At 42.5% G+C, this 26,168-nt stretch overlaps 1 protein-coding gene across 2 annotated transcripts in view; it reads left to right on the forward strand.

Moving 5' to 3' along the window:
- PDGFRA (platelet derived growth factor receptor alpha) overlaps nucleotides 1-26,168 on the forward strand; it is an 80,956-nt gene that overhangs the window by 24,441 nt on the left and 30,347 nt on the right. For both annotated transcript variants that reach the window (XM_030191392.1, XM_030191391.1), the window contains 12 exons: nucleotides 5,191-5,254; nucleotides 6,959-7,276; nucleotides 9,111-9,377; nucleotides 11,499-11,629; nucleotides 16,012-16,183; nucleotides 16,298-16,487; nucleotides 18,557-18,672; nucleotides 20,233-20,359; nucleotides 20,492-20,685; nucleotides 21,231-21,325; nucleotides 22,404-22,536; nucleotides 25,729-25,833. In XM_030191392.1, coding sequence (XP_030047252.1) covers nucleotides 5,203-5,254; nucleotides 6,959-7,276; nucleotides 9,111-9,377; nucleotides 11,499-11,629; nucleotides 16,012-16,183; nucleotides 16,298-16,487; nucleotides 18,557-18,672; nucleotides 20,233-20,359; nucleotides 20,492-20,685; nucleotides 21,231-21,325; nucleotides 22,404-22,536; nucleotides 25,729-25,833 — 1,900 coding nt within the window. In that variant the 5' untranslated portion in view covers nucleotides 5,191-5,202. The remainder of the gene's footprint in view (nucleotides 1-5,190; nucleotides 5,255-6,958; nucleotides 7,277-9,110; nucleotides 9,378-11,498; nucleotides 11,630-16,011; nucleotides 16,184-16,297; nucleotides 16,488-18,556; nucleotides 18,673-20,232; nucleotides 20,360-20,491; nucleotides 20,686-21,230; nucleotides 21,326-22,403; nucleotides 22,537-25,728; nucleotides 25,834-26,168) is intronic.

The following is a 26,168-nucleotide window of genomic DNA, read 5'->3' on the forward strand; positions in this document are numbered from 1 at the left end:
GTGTGCTAATGCTAGAGACACCCATAGGAATATATGGGTGTCTCTAGCATTAGCACTCACTAACTTTTAGCGCGCGCTAAAAACGCTAGTGTGCCTACAGTGTGGCTTAGTAAACAGGGCCCAAAGTCAATTCCCATGCCTAAAGTTGAGCACCTCTATTTAAGCCAGCTGGAACCTGATGTAAATGCTGATTCCCAGCTCATACCTCAAAAACCCTCAGTGTAATAACTTATGAATCAATATACTGCAAAAATATCACAAAAGATTATCAAAACTATGCATACAGACATGCGCTCATATATAATAGAGGGACCATCATAAATCCCAAAAGATTTTCTTTAATCCCAACAGGGAACCTCTCTCACGAGCGTTAATCATTGCACATATCTAGCTAACAATGTTTTCCACTTTAACATATGTTTTAAAACAATTTCAACTATTGTACTTAAAAAATGTACTTATCTTTAAAAAAAACCTCAACTTGCTGAGGTCCCAGGTCTTGACATGAACCATGTTTCACTTCCCGCCTATCTCAGGAGACCAAAAATTCAAATTTCCGAAAAAAGGGGGCAAGCTCAGTAATCTCAAACTTTCATTCACTTTGGACTCTCTGAAAATGCCATACTCTCCCCCTTAGGGCCTTATTTTATAAAGATTACGCTCCTAAATTTACGCTCCTAAATTTATGAGCATAATTTATTCTCCTGAATTTATGCTCCTAAATCTATGCTAAATCTACGAGTGCAATAGGCGCTAAATTAGGAGCATAAAGTTAGGACCATAGATTATGCAAAAATGTAGGAGCATAAATGTAAGATCATAAATTTAGGAGTGTAAATTCAGGAGCATAACCTTTATAGAATAAGGCCCTAAGGGCTGGATTCAATAAATGATACTCAAAATTCAGCACCCAAAAAAATTAGCACTAAGCATCTACTATAATAAAACTCACCCTCAACGTTCTGAGGACACTGACGTCAGTGAAGCCAAGCCCTGACTTCCTTCAAAAAGGTTCGAAGGTTCGTGGTGGTGAAGCCACCAAAATCGCTCCGGGCCCCGCCCTCGAGGGCGGAGCAATGGCAGAACAACGAAGGGGTTGGCAGGGAGGGAGGCAGGGAGGCGGGGGGGGGTGGGAAATCGCTCCAGGCCCCGCCCTCGCGTCAAACGTTGTGACGTTGGGGGCGGAGCAATGGCAGAACAACAAAGGGGTTGGCCAGGGAGGGGGGGAGGTGTTGGCGACGAAAACCTTGCTAGCGCCCGTTTTATTTGCTCTGAAACGGGCCTCTTTTACTAGTGATTCTATAAAGGGTGCACACACTTTATAGAATAGCACTTAAGCACCTAAGTTTTGGACACCAGACTTATGCCTGCTTAAACCCAGTGTAAATGCCGGCTCCCAAGTTAGGCACGCTTAGGCCAAATTCTATAATTCTATATGCGTTTGGCAGTGCCCTGACATGCCCCTGGCACCAATCCTTATAGAATAGCACATAGCCAGAAGCACATACAACTTCTTATCAATGCCAATTTGGGTTTAAAAAAGGTTTGGACAAGTTCCTGGAGGAAAAGTCAATAGCCTGCTATTGAGACAGACATGGGGAAGCTACTGCTTGGTAGCATGAAATGGTGCTTCTGTTTGGGTTTCTGCCAGGTACGTCTGACCTGGATTGGCCACTGTTGGAAGCAGGATACTGGGCTAGATGGACCACTGGTCTGACCCAGTATGGCTATTCTTATGTTCTTATGTTATATTCCATTAACAGCAATAATTGGTTGTTGGTGCCTAATTATTGCTGGTTAGGGGCTTTTTAATCAATTAAGTTACACGTGCATCTTGGGTGCGCTCCCAAATTTTGACACACATCTTTGGGCACAATAACTTGAATCCAGGGGTAAGTTTATGGAATAGTGTCTAGGTGCAGTTATATGTGTAACTACAAATTAATGCCAATTAATGCCACTTAAGGGCTATTATTGGCACTTAAAGCCAATTGCTGCCTAATTTAACAATTAACTTGGGTGCAGCAACTGACGCTATTCTATAACTTGCATTCTCAAATTTGTGCGCTAGTCAGTAATTTGGGTGCACAACTTTATAGAACTCAGGGGACTATGTACAAACTACTACTACTACTTATCACTTCTATAGCGCTACTAGACGTATGCAGCGCTGTACACTTGAACATGAAAAGACAGTCCCTGCTCGACAGAGCTTACAATCTAATTAGGACAGACAAACAGGACAAACAAGAGATAAGGGAATATTAAGGTGAGGATGATAAAATAAGGGTTCTGAACAAGTGAATATCTTAATGATAGTTCATGTTGGTAATTTCTCCCCCAAATTTCAAAGTGAACAAAGAGGGTGCACTATGTGCACATACCCCCAAATTCTATATAGGTAGATCCACCCCTAAATTAATTGGCTAAAATGGTGGTAATGATCAATAATTGGCCTTAACAAGTGCTTGGATTACAGATCACCTGAGCACCCAATTCATCTCATGTGCAACTCCAAAAGGGGCCAAGGGAGAGGAATGGGTGAGTCAAGGGCATTCCCATAATTTAAGGAAAAGGAACTGGTGAACAGACCACGAAAAGACTGCAGATGTCCAAAACACCTTTATTATGCAACAAGAGTGTAGAGTTTTGAACACAGAGCCTGACTTGGCTAAATGGCTGCTTCAGGGGCTAAAATGACCAGGGGGCTCTTTTACTAAGCTGCTTAGGCGCATACGTGCGTCAGTTTTGAACTACCACCCGGCTACCGCGTGGCCCAGGCGGTAATTTCATTTTTTATGCACATCCGCTATGCACGCTGGGTGATAATCAACATTGTACGTGCACTGACAATTACCGCCCGGTTAATGCATGAGGCCTTGGGTGGCGGTAAGGTCTCAGGCCCAAAATGGATGCCCTCCAATTTTCATTTTGCCACACCTAAGCGTATTCTATAAGTTGCACCTAGATTTAGGCACATTATAAAGAATTAGCTTATCCCAGCACCTAAAAGTATGAACGTCCATTTACACCAGCTAAAACATGGCGTAAATCCTGGTGCAGACATTTATTTATTTATTTATTACATTTGTACCCCGCGCTTTCCCACACATGGCAGGCTCAATGCGGCTTACATCATAACAATATAAAGAATAACAAAGTCGTAAGGAATTAAGCGGTAGGCGTAAGGAAGATGGAAGGGATAGTAATAGGATAATAGGAGACATGGTCAGTGTATAAACAATCATCGGGAAGAATCATGTGGGCAGGCTTAGTTATGTTGAAACATTAGGGTAGACTTTCTTGAAGAGATGAGTCCAATGCTTTTCTGAAGGGCAGATTTAGGCGCAGAGAGCCATATTCTACAACTATGTGCATAAATTTCAGAATGCCCATTAAACACCCATTTCCCTGCCCATAACCACGCCCCTTTTTGCCTGCACGCATTAAAATTTAGGCGCTCTGCATTGTAGAATACGCTTAGCGATTTGTGCGTGTAAATTCTAATTATTGTCAATTAGTGCACATTATTGCTTGTTTAACTGCTGTTAACAATGCTGATTGGCTTTTTAAGCCAATAAAGTTGCATGCGCTGTTATAGAATCTGCTTGGATTTCAGCGCAGAACGTAGGTGCGCTATATAGAATCTGGGGGTAAGTGCTTAAAACAGTTTGTTAACAGGGCTTCTTTTTTATTTGGAAGCGCAAGATGAATTACATTCAAGCACAGTAGATACTGGCCTGTCCCCAAAGGGTTTACCATCCAAAGAGGGGGATGGGAGAATTATCAATTTGGGCTACCATTAAAATGTGTTATTTTACTGTTAACCCCAGTTATTAGTAAGTAGGTCTCATTGCATAAAATAGGAACTGTGCTAAAAAAAAATGGCATGAGTTAGTGGTAACATAACATGTCATAAAGGTAGCCCACATTGTTAACTTTCCCTCTAAGACATTATTTGACCAATAACTCATGCTTTTTTTTTTTAACCACAACTCACATTTTATGTAATATGACCTAGGGAGGGAGTTGATAACTGTGCCCCCTAGTTACTAATAACTAGGGTTAACAGTAAAATAGCACATCTTAATGATAGTTCATGTTGGTAATTCCTCCCCCAAATTTCAAAGTGAAATTACTAGTGTAATAGTGTAATTACTAGTGTAATATTACTAGTGGATATAGTTCAATTTTATGTTTATTTATATTTGTTATTGTTTTTAATTTACATATGATTTTGATTTTAATTTATGTATATGTATGTTTGTAGACTCCCGAGGAAGGCCTTTTTGAGGCCGAAACACGACTCACATTGAGTCTTGGATGTTACAATAAAGGCAGTTGTTTGGACATCATCTGCTGCTCTTTCCTTTGTCACCCTTGCTGTGATTGTTTCGTTCGCGGTACTGCAAGGGTTACTGTTCTTCTGTCTTTTCCTGTGTCCTACTGTTAAGATGTGCCATTTTACCGTTAACCTGGATTATTAGTAACTAAGGGGCCCTTTTACAAAGGCACACTAAAAAGTGGCCTGCGATACTTTTAGCCGGTGATTTTCCCGCACACTCAGGCCACCTCTTAGCGCATCTGCCCAAAAGTCAAATTTCTATTTTCGGCAATAATAGCCAGGCATTTAGTCCAAAATTAGCGCATGGCCATTTATCTTGTGAGCCCTTACCGCTTCCTATTTACTTGTCAGTAAGGGCTCATGCACTAACCCTGTGGTAATCGGGGAATGCACGGCAATGTAGCTGCGCTGCTGATTACCACCAGGAATGCCCCCTGTGGTGGAAAATTATTTTCTACTGCTGAAAACTGCACATCGCAACTTCAGAACTACCTCTGGGCTTGTGCACTACCTCAGCAGTAGGGCCGATTTGGCACATGCTACTCAGGCGGTAGCCCTACCATGCCTTTGCAAAAGGACCCTTAAGTCTCATTGCATAAAATGGGTCTTGTGCTAACACAGCATCAGTTAGTGGTAAAATAACCCATTTTAAAAGTAGCCCTACATTGATAATTCCCCCCTAAGTCTGGGCTAGGGTTTAGACCTGAAAAAGATTAATTAATGCTTTCTTAGCTAAAAGTAATTCTACTTTTAAGATGGCAATTGTTCTAAGGCATAGCTGGGAGCTGCACTTTATCTCACTGCTCCTGAAACATACCTATTTTGATTTTGGTTTTCTCTTACAGGTGTCCCCAATTATGGCTTCCAGCCTCAAAGCAGTCCTAGTCTGGGAATGTTTGCTGACAATAGGTAGGAATTATAAACACCTTATGGTTGGTTCACTAAATTTCAGACTAACAATATTTAGCATGGATGTGCTAAGTATTATCGCAGGCACACTAAAATGTATTTAATCTGCCAATCTGTGGTAATACTGGCTGAGCCCTGTTATTTTGTTCCTGTGAAGTGCTGCTTTTTTCTCAGCTCTTTTCTCTCTTTTGCAATATATCTAAATGGGAGGTTAGCACATGCATGGCTGGTTTTTAACCATTAGGCAAACTGGTTGTTGCCTAGAGCAGCAGCTTCTTGGAGGCACAAAGAACAGATGAAGTCAACAAAACACTTGATTCTGCCAGTCACTTAAACTGAAAGAACCATCAACACATATTTTTACCTGCAGATAGAGCAGCTAATTTTTAAATAGCCCATTCACCTGAATAAATAGTCATTTACCCAAATGGCTTTTGAAAATTGCCCTCATTACACATGTACATACAAAACAGTTTAATATTTGTGAGTAGGATGTTCACCTATCCATTTCTACAGGATTGTTCTAGAATAGATGATGGAATTATGAATATCTCAGGGGGATGAAAGAGAATTGAAGTGAGGAGCATAAGACTATGCCCCTGCACACGGAGGCAGAGAATGATGAGAGAGAGAGAGAGAGAGAGAGAGAGAAGGAGATTTGGTCAGAGTTTTGTCTGCTGTGTCTCACTCAATCACACAATCTCCTTCCTTCCTTCCAGGGATGACCCTAGTACTCTTCTTCATCTCTAAACTCAACCCTGGAATGCTCTTCCTACCCCTCTCTGATTTTAGCATTCTCTCCATTTCTTCATTCTGAAACCAGCGTTCTTGCACACATCTATCTCTATTGGCCACTGCTCCAAATCTTACGTTCTTGCACACATCTATCTCTATTGGCCACTGCTCCAAATCTTAACAAAAAACAATCTGAGGGATTTTGAGACAATTCTGGGTGAACTCGCTGTCATTAAGTGGGACCCACTCTCTCTCTCCCAAAGGCCTTTGATGTATGTGAATTTCTTTGCTTTGGCCTCCTAGATTGAAGTAAAGAGCCGGGTATTTAACCTGTCTGATGGGGTTTTAGGCATTCAGTGCCTGCTTCACCACTCCAAATGAGAGGAGGCGATTGGCTGGGAGCAATTTTTGCACCACTCAATATTTTCACCCTGTGACGCCACATCCCTTGCAGAGCTTTGCTTTCGAACCAGCCCTTCTGTTTGTTGTTTCCCTCCCCCTTCCAATAACTCAATCATTTTTTTTTTTCATTTTTGGATTTTGCTCACACCTTTTTCAGTAGTAGCTCAAGGTGAGTTACATTTAAGTACACTGGGTATTTCCTGCAGAAACAGGGGGAGATGAGCAGGCACATAAAGATTTACCAGGTGTCTCTAGAGATTCAAGGGTCATTTTACTAAGGTGCGCCGAAAAATGGCATGCCAGGATTTACACTAGGCTTCAATTGATGCAAGTCCTCGCACCCAAAGTCGGCTTGTTGGAATACATGGTAAGTGCTATTCTATAAAGATCACTCAGCACCTACTTTTCAGAGCCGTTTACTGAATCCGGCCCATAGAGTGAGGGCCCTTCTGGACAATTCCTATGCATAACTTTGCTGCTGAGCGGCTGGCGGTAATTTTTAAGCTTGGTTGACTGAAAATGTTCTTTGTTGTCATCTCGGTTGATCATTTCTTCCTTTGTTCATAGGACCTTTGTTAGGCCTCTGCCAGAATGCGATTCCATCTCTCTTCCCCAGTGACGAAGAGATGGTGGTTCAGCCACATTCCTCCTTTACTCTGAGGTGCACTGGAGAGAGTGAACTAAGCTGGCAATATCCAGAACCCGATCAAGATAGTCCCGAACTGGAGATCCGAAGGGAAGAGAACAACAGTGGCCTTTTTGTATCTTTGCTTGAAGTGAAGAATGCCTTGGGTGCCCTTACTGGGCTATATACTTGTTATCATAACCATAGTCAAATTGAAGACCATGACATAGAGGGGAAAGGAATCTATGTCTACGTGCCAGGTTGGTGGATCTGTGCAATATTGTTGTCTTAGGCAAATGTGCCTTCCATGATTATGAGACATACAGTAAGAGAATAATTGTAAAAGCTGTTTATCCTTATGAAATAGAGGTTTATGCAAAGAAATGGATTCTTTTAAAACATGGGTAAAAATATTCCTGTGATGCCATTATAGTCATACTTGTGGCCAGAATGGGCAGAGGTGCTGCTGAAGGCACAGCTGGAGTGGGCTTGGGTTTATGTGTGTATGTTTCAATTTTCAAAAGCATAAGTGTCTTGTCACTAGGTTACACCCTTCCATGTATATAGATGGATGCCCTTCTAGCGATAGTACTATGAGGATACTGTTAGGAGTCATCGGTTCCATTTTGGATACTGGTGCTGACCTGGATGACAGTGGAAGGGGGATTACTGCCATTGGGGACTACTTAGCCACCAATATGGAACCCTGGGTAGGTCCCAGAGGGGGGAGACATTAGTGCTTGGGGGGGTCAGAATGGGGTTTTGCTGTCAGGGAGGAGATTAGAAGATATGACTTTGGGGAGAAGATCGAGAGGGGGATCTGGAATTAAGGGGAGGATTGGAAGTGCAGGAGGGAAAGGATTGGATGGGAGGCCTTAAATTGCACACAGCCTTTAAAAAAAAATTAGCACATGACACCTATTTTGTAGGTGGTAAAGGCTAATCAGCACTTGGTAATGTAGCTACACTAAATGATCAGTGAAGAAACGCCCACTCCCATCCCCTGACACACTCCCTCCTTGGAAAAAGTAAAAATATTTGTGCGCACGAATTATGAACTTACTGCAGGATGTCTGACTGTGTCCTGCGACAAACCCTTTTAATCTATGGTAAGCAAAGTGCTAGCACTTACCGCAGCTTAGTTAATGGACCCCTATGTGTGTGTATGTGTGTGTGTGTGTGTTTAGGTCTAAAATTATTCTTCATACACTATTGTTGGAAAGGATGAATCAAAAGACATGAAGCTGAGGCTCTAGTTTTTAATAGAATTGTTCTGCCATTCAAAGTCACAAATTTAGAAACAATGTAATAGTATCTAAAATGTCCAGCCATGATCGGTCTGTGCCCTGATCCTGGCTGGACAGATTCAGCTTCAGTAGCTGGAGAACAAGGCCAGTGCTGGACAAACTTCTATGGTCTGTGCCCTGAAAATGGCAAGGACAAATTAAGATCAAGTAGTATCACATCATACCATATATTATGTGTTTATCTTGTTGGGCAGACTGGATGCACCATACAGGTCTTTATCTGCCGTCATCTACTATGTTATTATATTGAACAGCATTCACCCCCATTTCTATAAATGGCACTTTAAATTGCATGCACAAGTTTGGGTACACACCCAATCTGAGCATGCAATTGAATTGAATGACAAGCCAATTAGCGCCTATAATTGGAATTTTAACAAGCTTTAATTAAAATTTACGTGCCTAAATGTAGGCATGGGATCTGCAAATAAATTTGACGTGCTGGTCCAAAAAGGGGGCATGGCTTTGGGAGGGTCATGGGCGGATCAGGGCCATTCCTTTAATTTATACATGCTATAGAGTTCAGGGGATCCGCGCCTAATTTAGATGTGGGGATTTACACTAGGGTTTTGTTGGTGTAAATGTCTGCTCCTAAAAGTAGTTACAGTTCCCAGTGCTAAGTGCTATTCTATAAACAGTGCCTAACTTTGAATACCATTTATAGAATTAGCCTTTTTTTGGCGTTGATATTTTAGGCAGCATTTATAGAATTTAGTATATATTGTAAATACTATATATTGTATATATAGACCATTTGAATCCAACATACAATTATGGTTTCCTACAGATCCAACTGTAGCCTTTGTCCCTTCTTCAATGCTGGATCATTTTATTGCTACGGAAGAAAATGACTTGGCCATCATCCCATGTCGCACCACTAATCCCAAGGCTGAGGTCACCTTGATTAAAATGGAGGAATCCAAGATAGTGTACAACTTGTATGACAGCAAGCAGGGCTTTCTCGGACGCTTTCCATCAGGGTCTTATGTTTGTAAGACCATCATCAATGGTGAAGAGTTCCAAACAGAGCCGTTTATCGTGCACACATGGAAAGGTAATCTCACAATTTAATAAACAGAATGTTGCAAAGAGTACTTTATCTTTTTAGATGGACATCTCAAGGATTTGGCTCTTAGCTTTAATACTAATTAAGGTGGAAACAGAGGCAAACACCTGTAAAAATGGCCTTTTTCTATTTTTCAAAAAGCAGCAAGGGAGATGGTTCGCCAAATCCAAAATGGAAGATAAAACAGCAAGGCAGACATTGTAAAAAACACAGTTTTTATTAATAGATTAAAAAGCTCCCAGAAATTTAACATAAAATGCCTACCATGGCCATGTTTCGCCAGTATAAAATGGCTGCATCAGGGGCAGTGGGTCACCAGCTGATATAAAATTCCAAAAATAGCCTTGCTGGTGTAATTGTTAAAACATATGCAAGCTAGATTCTGGGATCAGTCTCTCATAAAAACGTTTTACAGCGGGGAGAGCAATTTTCAGCCCCATTTTACCCAGGTAACTTTTAGCTACCTTAGTAAATTGTTTTGGAAACCCCCTCTTCCCCCAGGTATTATAATTTAAAAATCACTAAAGTCCTGTCTAGCCCCATTTGTTTTACATAGGATACTTAGGTAGCAATTGGGACATCCAAATCTGGATATTCACAATTTTCTGAGTGTTTTAGAGAAGGCTTTGTAAAGGATATAAGGATGGAGGCATTTTCTGGCCTGTAGAGAAGTAGTATCAATTTCACAAACTTACAGGAACCTTAAAAAAGAGCGGCATCACATGAGACTTGGCAAGTGTAAGTGCAGGTGTCAATTTCACAACATACCCTTGTAGAATACATACTAACACTTTTAAATGTGGCTTGGTGACAGAAGACTGTTCTGGGTCACAACAGTGATTCCTTTCTGTACCACCAATGGCAGGGGACCAGTTGGAGCATTATTGTCATCATCTCAGGGGTCTGTCTGGTGACTCCTGTTGGTCTCTGGGCAGCACAAAGCAGCAAGCATCTTATTTTAGGTATACAGATGACCTAACACCTGAGATTTCTCCAGCCCTTCTTTCCTAGGTCTCACTTTCACCTTTTTTCCTATTTTTTTTCTGCCTCACCACCTTTCAAACCTCCTTACCCCTTCTGTAATCTTCCTTGTCTCTTTCCAAATTATGTCCTTCCTCATCCCTTACCACTTTGTACCTTTCCAAACCCCCATATCCTCTTGTCTACATATTGTATATCTATATCTCCAATCTTTCTTTTGTTGTCCATCCGTAATCCTTTTTCCCTTCCTGTATCTCATCTTCTTGACTTTTCCCATCTGGCTTTCCATCCCTTATACATTTTCTTATCTGTCTACTACTATTTTTTCTTCTGCTATTAGTATAGCAAAGAAAAGCTGAAAAAAATCCCAGGTGCTAGGGAATCTGGATGCCTAAAATAGGCTGTCTGTCCAGGGAGCAACAGGAGTCAACAAACAGATCTAAGAGATGATGAAGATACTCCAACTGGTCCACAATTGCAAGCATTGCACGTCTTGGCTATGACATAGTCGGATGGTCTCCGAAGGGCATCTTTTCCAGGAACTTAAAAATATGATTTATTTATTTATTTAAAAAATGTATAACCTGTATTATCTGAAAGCCTAGGCGAGGATCCACTGTCTGTCAGATACAGGCACACGCATGATTCCATATGTTGTAATTCCCATTGATATCATGATAACAGCTCTAAAGGTTGTCCCTTTGGGTGACAATGGTGGCTTCTTTGAGGTGTTTAGTTGTTTTCTGATCATAGCATTTTAACACAAACCTGCAGTTTATGCGATCTAGAGACAGAAAAATCTTTAATAGGTGAACCTAGCCTGCAAACTATCTGCTCTTCAGTCCAACAGAGCAATGTACTTAGCTGTGTTGAAACTAGCTAAAGGCTACCGAAGCTTGTATAAATGCATCAGGTCAAGAAAAATAATATTTATGCATGCTTCAGAACAGTCAGATAGTTATGTTTCATTGGCTACAACTGAAGTCAATAAGAAATATTCCTCGATTGGTGTAAAATCTTAACTGCTGAAAGTAGAACTGGTGTGAAGCAAATTGTGCACAATTTCAACAAAAAGATGCAAACAAAGTGATCCTTTTAAAAGTTCTGCTTTTCCCACTATATTTCTAGCTACACCAGAGATTCCGGTCAATATTGAGGCCCCAAAAACTGTATTCAAAGCTGGTGAAAACATCATAGTTAAATGTGTGGTCCTGGACAATGAAGTGGTTGATTTAGAGTGGAGATATCCAGGGAGCACGGTAAGTGTCACTTTTCTTAATTACTGATGATACTGAAAACAAAACATAGCTCTTTCTAATATTATGTTTTTCCATATGATCTCTTGTTATTGTATTTGCAAAGAGAAGGGATGTCTTATTGCTCAAGAGCTACCAATAGAATCACCTATGTGTTTAATATTTGTAGCAATTATCTGTAAATACAGATTAGCTTTATACATATACCCCCAGATTATATATATGATTGATTTTTTGAAAAAACTTACGGAAAGAACCAAAACACATAAAGCCCACACTCACTGCTCAGTAATGCATCAATACAGCCACTTCTGAATTCTCATCCCCCGTAATCTCACCACACTCATACCTTTACTGACAGAAAATGTACACCAAAGATTTTCCTATTATTATATATTGCCCCTTTTTGTTTCCGTTATTTCCTTCCAATGTTTCAATGCTCTTTTCCACTACTATATTTCTTAACGATACTTTGACTATGTCTCGCATAACTCATCACAATGTAATCCATAACCGAGTTGTAACAATTTGTATTTCCATGATTCATAATATATTGTAAGCCACACTGAACCCGCAAAAAGGTGGGAAAATGTGGGATACAAATGCAATAAATAAATAAATGACTAAAATTGCACGTGTAACTTAATTGATTAGCAAGCCAATCAGCACCAACAATTGGCCACTAACAAGAAATTATCGGCAATAATTAGAATTTACGCATATACAAGTTACTAAGGGCCCTGTTTACTAAGTCGCGCTCGAGGTGTGTTAGTATTTTTAGTGCATGCTAACCATTAGCATGCGCTGTGTAGGCACCCACAATATTCTCATGGGTGCTTACACAGTGAGCATGTGCTAAAAATGCTAGTATACCTTAGTAAACAAGGCCCTAGGAGTATTCTATAAAATGGTGAGTGTAAATTCTACTGTGCAGATCTCAAAAGGAGGCATGACTATGGGAAGTGCATGGGTGTTCCTAAAATTTACATGCACTGTTATAAAATATGCCCAATCTGCACCTAAGTTAGGCATGGGCATGTACATCAGGTTTTTTTAAAATGTAAATGACGTCATGGGAATGGGCGCTACGTGTATTCTATAAACTGCATCTAACTTTAGGCAAGGTTTATAGAATAGCATTAAGCGTGTTGTTTTTCAGCACTGATTTTGTTTTTAGGCACCGTTTATAGAATTTAGTTCACAATGTAGGCAAATGAACATATCGCGTGATACTGTAATGCTGTTCTGAGAAATTCTGCCACTGAGTGGTTGTGGTGTCAGGCACAGTTCCTACCGCAAGGATGATTGGTAGACCTGTAACTAGTTGCTTGGATTAAGAGATTAAGGGGCCCTTTTTATGAAGCTGTGGTAAGCCCAATGCGGGCTTACTGCTTGCTAAAAGGGAAGTAGCACCAGGCTACCGCAGCAGCCCAGCGGTAGTTCCCTCCCCCAGCATGCACCATTTCTGGTGCTGCAAAAATATTTTTAATTTTTGTAGTGCAGGTGTGTATACCCGGTAGTTACTGCTGGGTTAGCACTGGAGCCCTTATCGACACTTCAATGGGTGGCTGTAAGTGCTCCCCTGCTTGGCCATTTCCTTTTAAAAAAGAAAGATCTTCCTTTTACCGGCTGCAGTAAAAGGGGGGCCTCAGCGCGCGTCAAAAGCACACACCGATGCCAGTGCAGGCCCCTTTTTGCTGCAACTTCGTAAAAGGACTCCCCAAAAAGTCGCCTATTTTATAAAGATAGATAAGCAACCATGGGGCCCGTTTACTAAAGCATGGCAAGAGTAGAATTTTTTGTATAATTTAATATCGCTGGGGGTTACCGCTTGGTTAACAGGGGAGCTCCTTATCACCACCTCAATGGTAAAACGGCTCCTATTTGCATAAGTCCTGCAGAAATCATGGGTCCAACAGGCACGCTTACTTTGGGCATGCTCAGTTTTACACCTGCTTGAGAGCAGGAACAAATTCATGTGTGTATAACATGCACAATCACATATATTCAGGGGTGTGCTGGTAAATTTTTAACAACAGGCTCTTTCTTCAGACTTAGCCAGCTCTGCAGTTGGAAGGGCCAGGGGTGGCCGGGGTGGGGGGGGGAGCAACACTTGCCTCTCTCTCCTCCATCCCTTTGTGCGGGCACGCTAGGCATACCTTTGCTGGCAGCCAATAAATGGACTGCTACCACTCCCAACGTCTTGCTCTGAGCAGCATGCTGGAACTTCTCTCACATGCTCGAGAAGTCCCAGCCTGCTGCCCAGAGCTAGAAACAAGGAGCGGGGAGCAGCAGTAGTCTATTTACTTGGCTGGCGGGGCTCAGCATCCCCACCAGCAAAATAAAAGATAATTCAGCAGGGGGCCCAAGCCCACATTTTGGGAGCCAGTTGTTAAAGTAACCATGGAGGGCCCTACTTTAACAACCGGCTCCCAAAATTCTTAAAAACTTAACAACCGGCTCTTGCGAGCCTTTGAGAGCCTGCTCCAGCACACCACTGCATATATTTTATAAAGTAAGCATGTAAGTCACAATTCTGCCCATGTTTTGATTAATTGTGCACAGAACACTCATAGTAAACATAGTAGATGACGGCAAAAAAAGACCTGCACGGTCCATCCAGTCTGCCCAAGAAATGTGCCACTTTTTTGTGTATACCTTACCTTGATTTGTACCTGTCTTTTTCAGGGCACAGACCGTACAAGTCTGCCCAGCACTATCCCCGCCTCCCACCATTGGCTTTGGCACAGACCGTATAAGTCTGCCCAGCACTATCCCCGCCTCCCAATCACCAGCCCCGCCTCCCACTACCGGCTCTGTTATCCTCCTACACTTCAATGCAATTACATGAAATCTTGCTATCGAGTATGATTTTACATGTGGGATAAATTTTTTAAGAGGCATAATACATGTATATATTGGCATATTTGACCTTACTGTGTAGTAATTTGAGCACTTATTACATAGTAAATGCAAAACTTTACTGCACTTTGATAGAAGGTCCCCTAAAAGAGGAAACTGTGTGGAAAGCATAAATGGCAGAAGTAGAAGCTGCTTGATACTTTTTTTTTGGGGGGGGAGGGGGTGCAAAAATGAAAAGGGTACAGTAAGACCCTGGGCAAGAGTTATCGGGTGGCCCTGAGAATAACTCAGCCAGACAATGTATATACGTAAATAGGCAAAATAAAATGTTTTATTAACCTCACAGGCCATGAACCTCAGATGCAGTGTGTTTTTTCTAGCAAAAGAGGTCCCAGTACCAGTGGCGTACCAAAGGGGGGGCGGTGGGGGTGGTCCGCCCCGGGTGCACGCCGCTGGGGGGGTGCTGCGGCGCGTGCCTGTGGGCTCCGACTTCGCTAACCGCTCGTTCGCTGCAGCTCCCTCTGCCCCAGAACAGGTTACTTCCTGTTCCTGGGCAGAGGGAGCTGCAGTGAACAAGCAAAGTTAGCGAAGTCAGAGCCCACAGGCAAGCGCCCCGGCACCCCCCCCAACGGCGTGCACCGGGGGGGGTGTCATTTCTCCGGGGGGGGGGAGGTGTCATTTCGCAGGTGGGGGGGGGGGCGCTGCACCCGGGGGGGGGGGCGCATCAGCGATCCGCCCCGGGTGCCATCCAGGCTAGGAACACCACTGGCCAGTACTCAAATGCCTTGGCACCCTTCAGAGGTGGGGTGATCACTGAGGAACCTACCCCACAATAGCCAGGCCCCCTGCAACCAGTCACAGAATCTATAAGGAAGAATTGGTGTGTAGAGCCTCAGCTCTTTCATTAAAACTTGGGGACAATGGGTCAATTTTAGCAGACAGTGGAAAAGGTGCCAGTACTCAGTACCCCCAAGTACCCTGTCAAAAAAAGCCCTGCTCAGATGCAACAGTTTCTCAGGTTTAGTAAAAGTCTAGAGTAGCTCTCTGGCTAGCAGGCCAAGCAGTCTACGGCTGGTGGGGCTGCGCTGTCCAAAACCAGCCCGTAAGTTCTCAGGTCTGATGAAACTTGGGTCTAGCTCAGCAAGGTTTGTAAGTCTTAACAAGAATCAAAGTTGGCTTACCTCAGCCAAGTTACAAGTTGTATACAGAAACTGCAACCGCATCTGCTGGGGCTCCCAATCTTCCTTCTCTGGGCCTCCTTAACCTAAGCTTAGCCATGTCTTTTAAACTCCCAGGTATTGACTCCTCTCCTCCCAGCTCACTTCCTCTTGGGGCGAGATCAGTACACTTATGATGGCCCAGGCTAGTTAGAGAAGGACTTTTCTTAAGGGTAAGGGGCAGTGTTCTTTAAACCCCCATCACAGGTACATATTAAGAAGTTCTTATCCCTCATTCAGAGCAGACCTTTATTTTTTTTTCTTGAGCAAGGTTGGTTATGCGTGTGCACTTTTCTCCAAACGCAGAAAGGGAGAGGTAATATTCAAGTTGAAGAAACCAGAATGCCATCCTTGAAGTTAGAGTACACTTTGACCATTGCCAATGCTTCAGAGAAGGACACTGGAGAGTACGAATGTGCAGCCAGACATGCCACACAGGATACCAAGGAAATAAAGAAAATATCTATTTCAGTTCATGGTATGATATGCTTATTCCAGTACCCAATCATTAATGCATAGCTATACAACAGTCTTAGCCCATATGTCAGTAAAACTAACTGTATATCCAATTTAAAAAAAAATGTTTTTGCAGAAAAAGGCTTCATTAGATTAGAACCTAAATTTGGAATGGTGGAATCTGCAAATCTCCACGAAGTCAAAAGATTCACAGTGGATGTTCAAGCCTACCCAGCTCCTAAGGTGTTCTGGCTGAAGGACAATGTGACACTGATTGAGAACCTTACGGAGATCATTGCTACACTGATCCCAACCGAAGAAACCAGGTAAGGAAGGATTAGGGGTCGATTATCTTCACCTCAATGTAAAGAGCACCCTTATGTAATACGAAGGCACCCGTGTGTTATATCAAAATGGCTCCTATAGCATGCTTGGGCATTTATAAAATAGACACTTGGGGCCTAATATTCAGTGCAAGTTAATCAACCAGAAATGACACCAACTAGTTGCGTCTTGGCAGATAATTGTTCATTTTCAGCAGCATTTAAATCAAATCAAATCTTGTATACCACTAAAATCCCCTTATTAGGGTTCAGTGTGGTTTACATAATGGGTTTGACAAAGCAGAAACTGTTAGTGTGTGCATGAGACAAAGCAGCCTTATAAGAAAATTAGATGACTAATATGAAGAGTCAGGCATTGTATTTATTTTATGAAGCATACTTAGGGAATAGGAAGGTTTCTAGCCTCTTCCAGAATCTAAAGTAGATATTATCTTTTCTTATGGAAAGAGGTAGCGAGTTCCATATTGTTACTCCCAAGTACAGGGAATAGAGAGTCAAAGATCTTCTGATATTGGATTGCCTTCTACTAGTGTCAATTGTTCTTTTAGTCTGTTGGACTGGGCCAAACCTAGTGAAGCCACTTTAGTTAGCAATTCTGATGTAAAACCCTGTAAGATTTGAAAAGCTAAACAGGCAGTTTTAAACCTGATTGTATGTGATATGAGAAGCCAGTGAAGTTTGATAAGAAAAGATGAACCACTAGTATATCTATTCAATTTGAATATTAGTCTGGCAGCAGTGTTCTATATGATCTGCAATTTTTCCTGATATTGACAATACCAAGTATTTCAGGTGTGGTAGGATTAGCATTTGAACCAGCAGAGTCAAGACTTTTTGGTCAAAGAGAGATCTGATTAGACAAAACTGTCTCATTTTGAATAGAGATTTCTTTCACAGCTGATTAATATGTGAGGAGAACGTGAGTGAGGAGTCAAGCACCACCCCTAATACTTTGGTTTCTAACTCGACTGCATCATTTTGACCATTGGACCAGTCAGCAGCACTAAAAATAAAGTTGGTGATGTTGGGGTCACTCCAGGGGCGTGACCAGTTAAGTCCTGATATTCGGAGCTTAACCGGCCAGGCCTAATGGCCAAATAAGGCCACATAAAAAACAAACCTATCTTTACCTGCTAAACCATGGCTGGTTAAGCCTGAATATCGACTTAACCAGTGATGCGCTATCCAGGGTTGGAAAACCTGGATATTCAATACTGGTCGCTGGAAATGACATGACATTGAATATCTGGGTTGAACACAGGCAGCGGGCAGTCAGTGCTGCCCACAGCTGGCTGAATATCGGGAGGGTCAGAGCCTGCCCTTGCAGTGCACAAAGTGATACCTGCTCCAAAAAAGATGCAAATTTTTTAAAATAGTGGATACCTCAATTTAGACACATGCCGGGTGGTGAAAGCCTATTCTATAATGGCATCTGGGTGTTCAGCAGGGCTGCCGAGAGACTGGACCGGGCCCGGGGCAAGGCTGCCCCCGGGACCCCGCCCCCGAGGTCATCATCATCGCCGCCCCCCCCCTCCACCCACCCCTCTCTGTCCACCACCGGGGCAGAAGGAGCTGCAGCGAACGAGCGAAGTTAGTGAAGTCGGAGCCCACAGGCGCGCGCCGTGGCATCCCCCCAGCGGCGTGCACCCGGGGGGGTCATTTCACCGGGGGGGGGGAGGTGTCATTTCGCCGGGGGGGGAGATGTCATTTCGCAGGGGGGGAGGTGTCATTTTGCAGGGGGGCGCACTGCACCCGGGGGGACATCGGCGATCCGCCCCGGGTGTCATCCAGGCTAGGAACGCCACTGGCGGTAAGGTCACAGACCCAAAATGGATGTGCAGCAATTTTCATTTTGCCACACATCCATTTTTGGTAAAAATTTTAAATAGACCGTTTTTACAGGTGTGCTGAAAAATGATTCTGCGCATGCCCAAAACCTGTGCCTACACTATCGCAGGCCATTTTTTCAGCGCACCTTAGTAAAAGAACCCCTTTAGTAAATCTGCTCCTTAGTGAATTAGTGCAAACAATCTCCATTTATTTTTTTACAGGTATGAAAGTGGATTAAAATTGATTCGTGCCAAAGAAGAAGATAGTGGATTCTACACTATTGTAGCTCAGAATGGCGATGAGATAAAAAGTTATACATTTTCATTGCAAATTAAAGGTAAGCTTTTAGTGAAAGAACCTTGCCATGTTGTGCAGATGTATTACATATAGAAGCATGATTGAGGTTGGTGGGAGAGGCATACCTTCTAATGTCTGAAATCAAAGCAGGTCCAAATAAATAAAACTCATTGGATGTCAATTAGCTATCCTAGTGCTGAAATATAATTTTTACCTTGTATCAAGGTCAAAAGTAGAATAATATCCAATGAACAAAGTACATTTAAAGATTAGATCACTTAGGAGCCTGAAATTATTCACAATAAGAAAGGGATAGGAGATACATTTTATCACTTACCCTCCTTTTTCTTTCGTTGCTACATTTTTTAAAAATAAAAAAATGTTCTGTACTTCAAAAATGAACTGCAGGGGTGGGTTTAAAATGTGTAAAAACATGGGAATAAGTATAACATGCATTTTGGCAAGTAAAAGTGTGTTAGCAGTCCGGGTTTTCTCTTTTATTTTAACCAACATGCTACAAGGCTTTCAGCAACAACACAAAAGAAACCAAACTAAAAGTGAATCTCTTCATACCTCAAACAAACAGAAGTCCATAACCAGTTCTTCCCTGGTGCAGCATCAATTTTGGAGACCTCATTGCCCCGGGTTGGGTAGCCCACTTTCTCCTAGCCAGCCAACTCTGAGGGAGATCCTTGCTCCCTCCTCCTCTCTTGGGCTTCTTTCAGCCCCTCTGAGACTCTCCTTCAGTTGCTCAGCTCAGCATGCTTTCAGCTGCCCGGGAATGGCCACAGCCTACCCCACCCCTCTTCTGTGAGGAGGACTTCAGTATGGTTTTCCCCCTATGGGAACTAGCATATGTCTCTAGGACTCCCCTTGGCTGTCATAATAGGTAACTTTCCCCCATCTACCTTCTTGGTGGGGAGTCTTATTCCTAAGGGCCGTTCCACTGGATCCCTGTTCTCTAGAGGAAGTCTTTGGAAGTACAGGTTCCTATTCCATCAAGGCAGCACCACTCCGGGTTTTAAGCTGGTTCTCTCAATGTCTTCTAGGATGTGTAGTAGGCTTTTCCCCACTCTTGTGACAAGCCCTGGCTAATATCTTGTTCCACTATTATGAACTGCATAAGTACATAAGTATAAGTACATAAGTATTGCCATACTGGGAAAGACCAAAGGTCCATCGAGCCCAGCATCCTGTTTCCAACAGTGGCCAATCCAGGTCACAGATACTCGGCAAGATCCCCAAAATGTTTTGCTGCAATTTTGCAATTAGAGGTATATCAAGCTATTATAAATAAATAAATAAATATATACATACAACCTGTCTAGTAGTGGGTGAACTAGTATATTTGGCAGGTTTGCACAGCAAATTCAGCATTACTTTTTCTGGATCTCTCTGAATGATAGCTGGCAGAGTGATTTGGGTGGGGGATGTGGTGAGGTGGGAAATTATTGTAGAGGACTTTGTTTTAAAAGTGTATATATTTATATTTTATTTCATTTCTTACATACTGCCTGCATATCAAGTCCTGGGCTCTTTAGCTTGTGCTAATAGTTTAAGAAAACATTTTGAGAGATGCCATTTCACTATTCTCTTGCAGTTCCAGCTTTGATTTTAGATCTGGTGGATGATCATCATGGGTCTTCTGGAGAACAGACAGTGGAATGTTTGGCGAAGGGGATGCCAGTCCCTGCCTTGGAATGGATGGTTTGCAAAGGCATTATCAAGTGAGAGAAAGTGATGTTTTCAGTACAAATGTTGACTTTTTCTTTAACTTACCCCAAGTGTATGTTCTTGACCTACAGAACATATCTCAGAAACTCTAATATCTGATGAATTTGATGATGTGTTTTCTCCAGGTGTAACAATGAGAGCTCTTGGGCTCCTCTGACAACCAACACTTCTGATATTAGCATGGACACACGTCTAGATGAAGGAAACACAGTAGAAAGTCAGGTGACCTTCCAGAAAGTAGAAGAAACTCTGGCAATCCGATGCATAGCAAAGAATGATCTTGGAACTGCAGCTCGAGAACTGAAGCTAGTGGCTCCTAGTAAGTATACAAAAATAGAGGAATCCCGTCTCTCTTTGCTTACACAAAGTCTTGGATAAGCTCTCCACAAAGGGTGATATTCCAGTCTTCTATGTTCCCCTGAAGTTGCCGTTGAGTGCAATAGGATATTCCTGTCATCATTTAAGACTAGTTACTCTTCTACTTCATATGATGAACTTACAAAACTAGCCCGCCCCCCCTTATCCTATATCTTGCTCCCTCTCCTCTGCCCCAGATCTGGCATTTGCCACCACAGCCACCCGCTTGTCCCCCATCCCCTGTGCACTTCAGTTACCTCATGGGCGGCGGCAACAACACACATCCACCACCTACATCTGCTCTGCAGACCTCCCTCTGCCAAATTCCACCCTCACTGACGTTGCTTCCTGTTTCTCTCTGGTGGGACATGATAGAGGGAAGAGTGATTCGGTAGGATATCATCCATCGATTGCTTTAATATGGGCATATCTCACAGGGAAATATAATTCCAGCATTCAAAGGAGTTGAAAATACATTCAGCCTGGTTGTTTCTTTTGCTTTTGCAGTGCTGCGCTCTGAATTAACTGTAGCTGCAGCAGTTCTGGTGTTGCTGGTGATTGTGATCATCTCACTGATTGTGCTGGTCATCATATGGAAACAGGTTTGAATTTAGGTTTCTTTTCTAGTTCTTAGAATCTAGAGAGTAATTCTATAAAGTGGGTGCTATCATGTACAGCAAACGATTACCAAACAAAATGGCTTTTCAAGCTTGCTCTTAAGAAAATCTTCCAAAAAAACTCAATATGCAATCTTTTCAAAAAATTTCTATATGAAAACTTTAAATCAAGTTCATATTGGAAATTTTGAAAATATTTTGAATTTAATATATTATAAATTGTTAACTCAACCGGAGGATTTTATGACTTATGAGGAAGCTGTTCAGTGATATGTCTGAAGGTTATCAATGAACCCTGGCATTCTACAGCCATTCAGTCACTGGCAGCCCACCCAAGAACCAATGCATGAAAGTGTGTTACTGCTTTTGCAAGTGTTAATGATGCTAATATTAGGTTTTAATACATTCTAATTGCTTTCAAGCTTTGTATTAGAAAAGCCATGCAAAAGATTTAATGAGAAACAAAGGTATGCAAAACAACACATTACCTATGAGCTCGGCTAAAATGCAAACACATTAATTGTGTCGCAGATGCAGGTTTAGTTAACTTTGGGGCCCTTTTACAAAGCCATGGGAGGGCTAACACACGGGTAGCACATGCCAAATTGGCACTGCCGCTGGGGTAGTGTGTGCACCTGACAGTAATTCTGAGTTTGACACACGCCGAATCCCACGGTAGAAAATATTTTTTTTCTATTTTCTACCACGGGGGGGGGGGGGGGGGGGGCATTCCCAGCGGTAATCAGCAGCACGGCCACATTCGCATGCGCTGCATGGTTATTGTGTGGGAAACGTGAGACTTACCATTAAGTTAATGGGTGGCAGTAAAGGCTTAGGCCCAAAAAATGTGCCCACACTACTGCAGGTCACTTTTTACCGTGGCTTTGTATAAAGACCCCTTTATGTTATACACTGTGTGTCTCATTTGTATATCATTAATATTGTTCATTAGTCCCCACTCTGTCGTGTTTACATATGCTAATGACCACTGTTAGTACACTGGACTCACAGAAGATGAAAAGAAAAAAAACAAGAAGGTGACATACTGTTGTTTTTTTTGCAGAAACCACGATATGAAATAAGATGGCGAGTGATTGAGTCCATTAGTCCTGATGGCCATGAGTACATTTATGTGGACCCAATGCAGCTGCCCTATGACTCAAGATGGGAATTTCCAAGAGATGGACTTGTTTTGGGTAAGTGAAATTGAACATGTCAGCCTTTGAACACTATAAGGAGGGAAACAGGAAAGGACTGAGGGAGAAAAAGAAGACTGTAGTAATTATGGGGTCTTTTACAAAGGCGTGGTAGTGTTTTTAGCATGTGTTAATGACTAACGAGTGCTAAATGCTAGAGATGCTCATAGGAATATATGGGCTTCTCTAGAGCATTTAGCGAATGCTTATTTTTGGTATGTGCCAAAAACGCTAGCTCGTCTCTGTTAAAGGCCCACTTTATAACTCTAAAATTATTATAATCATCCAATCCTTCATTCTATCCTTCATTCATTTGTTTCAGCTCCTGTATGAAGCCTTGCTTAGGGCACTTTGTAATAATAAGTAATGAGGTAAATGATTCAGACAAGAAGAAGATGATAAAGAATCTGGGAAAACCAATGTTATTTTTCAATTTATTAAGGGGTCTTTTTACTAAGGCATGCTAATGAATTATTGTGATTATTGTGAAGTAACTTGGTTCTTATTGTAGATCCCCGGCTGCCAACTCTCAATTACTAGTTTAATGCAGGTAACAAAATTAAGACAGAATGAAGAAAACAGTTTAACAATAGTATTTTTTGAAATAGATAAAGTCTTCAAATTCTTTTAAAATTCAGATAAGTTGATGTTGTCCTAAGGAAAACAGACAGGGAACACCAGAATTTCACAACCTGGTAAGAAAAAGAGAGTTCTAGGGGTCCTTTTACTAAGTTTCAACAAAATGTTTTTGACGCATGCTGAGGCCCCCTTTTACCGCAGCGAGTAAAAGGCTGTTTTTTAAAAAAAAAGAAATGGCTGTGCGGCAAGTGAAGCAGTTGCCGCATGGCCATTTCAGGGGGAGCACTTACCACCACCCATTGAGGTGACGGTAAGGGCTCCCATGCTAAACCAATGCCTGATTACCGCTGGGTAAACACTGGTGCTACAAAAATGAAAATAACTAAACAGTTCAGCAATCCTGTCCAATAAAGACAAAGAACAGAGGGGTCCTTTTACAAAGCCGCAGTAAAAAGTGGCCTGCCAGGAATGCCCCCAAGGTAGAAAATAAAAAATTGTGCACACGTTACTTTGGTAGTACTGCCGATTGGACGCCCGCTATACATGCGTTAGCCCTCCCGTGGGAGGTGGTGGAGATGAAAACGGTAACGGAATTCAAAAATGCGTGGGATACACATAAAGAAATCCTGTTCAGAAGGAATGGATCCTCAGAAGCTTAGCGGAGATTGGGTGACAGAACTGGTGGTGGGAGGCGGGGCTAGTGCTGGGCAGACTTCAATGGTCTTTGCCCTGAAATGGCAGATACAAATCAAGGTCAGGTGTACACATAAAGTAGCACATATGAGTTTATCTTGTTGGGCAGACTGGAAGGACCATGCAGGTCTTTTTCTGCCATCATCTACTATGTTACTATCCTGCTTATTTTCAAAGGAGAAGGGTGCCCATCTTCCGACACAAATCGGGAGATGGGCGTCCTTCTAAGGTCGCCCAAATCGGCATAATCGAAAGCCGATTTTGGGCGTCCTCAACTGCTTTCCGTCGCGGGGATGACCAAAGTTCAAGGGGGCGTGTCGGCAGTGTACCAAAGGCGGGATGGGGCGTGGTTAACAGATGGGTGTCCTCGGCCGATAATGGAAAAAAGAAGGGCGTCCCTGACGAGCACTTGGCCGACTTTACTTGGTCCAATTTTTCTTGCAACCAAGCCTCAAAAAGGTGCCCGAACTGACCAAATGACCACAGGAGGGAATCGGGGATGACCTCCCCTTACTCCCCTAGTGGTCACTAACCCCCTCCCACCATAATAAACAAGTTTAAAAATACTTTTTGCCAGCCTCTATGCCAGCCTCAAATGCCATACTCGGGTCCATCGCAGCAGTATACAGGTCCCTGGAGCAGTTGTAGTGGGTGCAGTGTACTTCAGGCAGGCGGACCTGGAGGGGGGGTTGGGGGGCTCAGCACCCAAAGTAAGGGAGCTATGCACCTGGGAGCATTTTGTGACGTCCACTGCAGTGCTCCCTAGGGTGCCCGGTTGGTGTCCTGGCATGTCAGGGGGACCAGTGCACTACGAATGCTGGCTCCTCCCACGACCAAATGGCTTGTATTTGGTCATTTCTGAGATGGGCGTCCTCGGTTTCCATTATCGCCAAAAACCGGGGACCACCATCTCTAAGGTCAACCTAAATTTCATGATTTGGGCGTCCCTGACCATATTATCGAAACGAAAGATGGACGTCCATCTTTTGATTCGATAATACGGGATGCCCCGCCCCTTTATGGGCGCCCTCGTTCAATTAGTCTCCTCAATGTTACCTTTGTAAAAGGTCCCCAGAATAATTCTAATAACTGCCTCCTATGGGGGAAATTCTCTAACTGGGCACCTCCATATAGGCATCCTGAGGCTGTGCGGTTGGGTATCCAAGTTCAGTTATGATAGTGTAACTCAATATTGGTGCGGCTAACATTTAGGTGACTGCAGTTACACCAACCCTAGAGTTGGCATAAGTTTGTGTGCCCTAGAGGCGCTAAGGACATGCATAACTTACTATAATGTGGAAGTTTTCTTGTAATGACCACTAATGTAGCCAATCACAATATAAGAATCCTGCATTCAAATCATATGCTCTATGAGAAAACAGAATAGGGGCAAGGTCTTCTCAACTTTATTCCTTCCATAGAGAGGAAATGGAAAAAATATTTTTGTAAGTTAGGGCCTAGGGTTTGTTTTACTCAGCTACAGTCAAGATCCATGGTCTTCTGTGTCAACTGAAGGATAGGTTGAAATGTTTGTGGTAGTTCTCCAGCATATTTACATAAAAACATAAGGTATGATGGGATAAGGCCCATAAATCTTTGGCTTTAGTTGAAGCTGTCACTAGCTCATCTGAAGCCAATAGATTATTGTCAGCAATTTTGACGGAGAGAATGATGAACAGAATCATAAAGCAGATTTACATCCTCTTCCTTTTTAACTGAACATGTATAATTTCCTGGCAATAGAAATTTACATGTCAGTTGAACAAGGATATGATGAATATTGATGTAATGTTCTTCAGCATTCTCAGTGAAGAATTCCTAAAAAGTCATGTCTTTATTGGGGGCATTAAGAACAATTCTTGCAATACTATGTAAGGATGTCCTGATGAGTTGGTGAACATCAATATCTATCCTGTGCAGGTCGAATTCTTGGGTCAGGTGCCTTTGGCAAAGTAGTTGAAGGAACTGCATATGGTTTAAGTCGTTCTCAGCCAGTGATGAAGGTGGCTGTGAAAATGCTAAAGCGTGAGTACAAGTTTTAAGGCAACACATACATGTACACATGAAAACACAGATTTCCATTTGGGACCACAAATGTTAATAGTTTATCGATCAGTGTCCTTTATCTGTGTCTGAAACTCTTCTCTCTGGTCCTTGACTAAGTCATTCTAATTAACAGGGCTTAATTTGTAGACCAAAAGGAAGTGGAATTGAGGGAGGGGAGGGCTGGATTAGGGAGTAAGTGCCTGTTCTCTGCCTTGATCTAGCTTCACCTTCTCCCTTCCTGCAGAACATTCTTGCTACTCTGGAGTCTGAAAAGACATGGTGGAACTGGGTTCCAAGACATTCCCCAGAAATTA

The sequence above is a fragment of the Microcaecilia unicolor genome, chromosome 2, assembly GCF_901765095.1.
Source record: "Microcaecilia unicolor chromosome 2, aMicUni1.1, whole genome shotgun sequence".
Taxonomy (NCBI): Eukaryota; Metazoa; Chordata; class Amphibia; order Gymnophiona; family Siphonopidae; genus Microcaecilia; species Microcaecilia unicolor.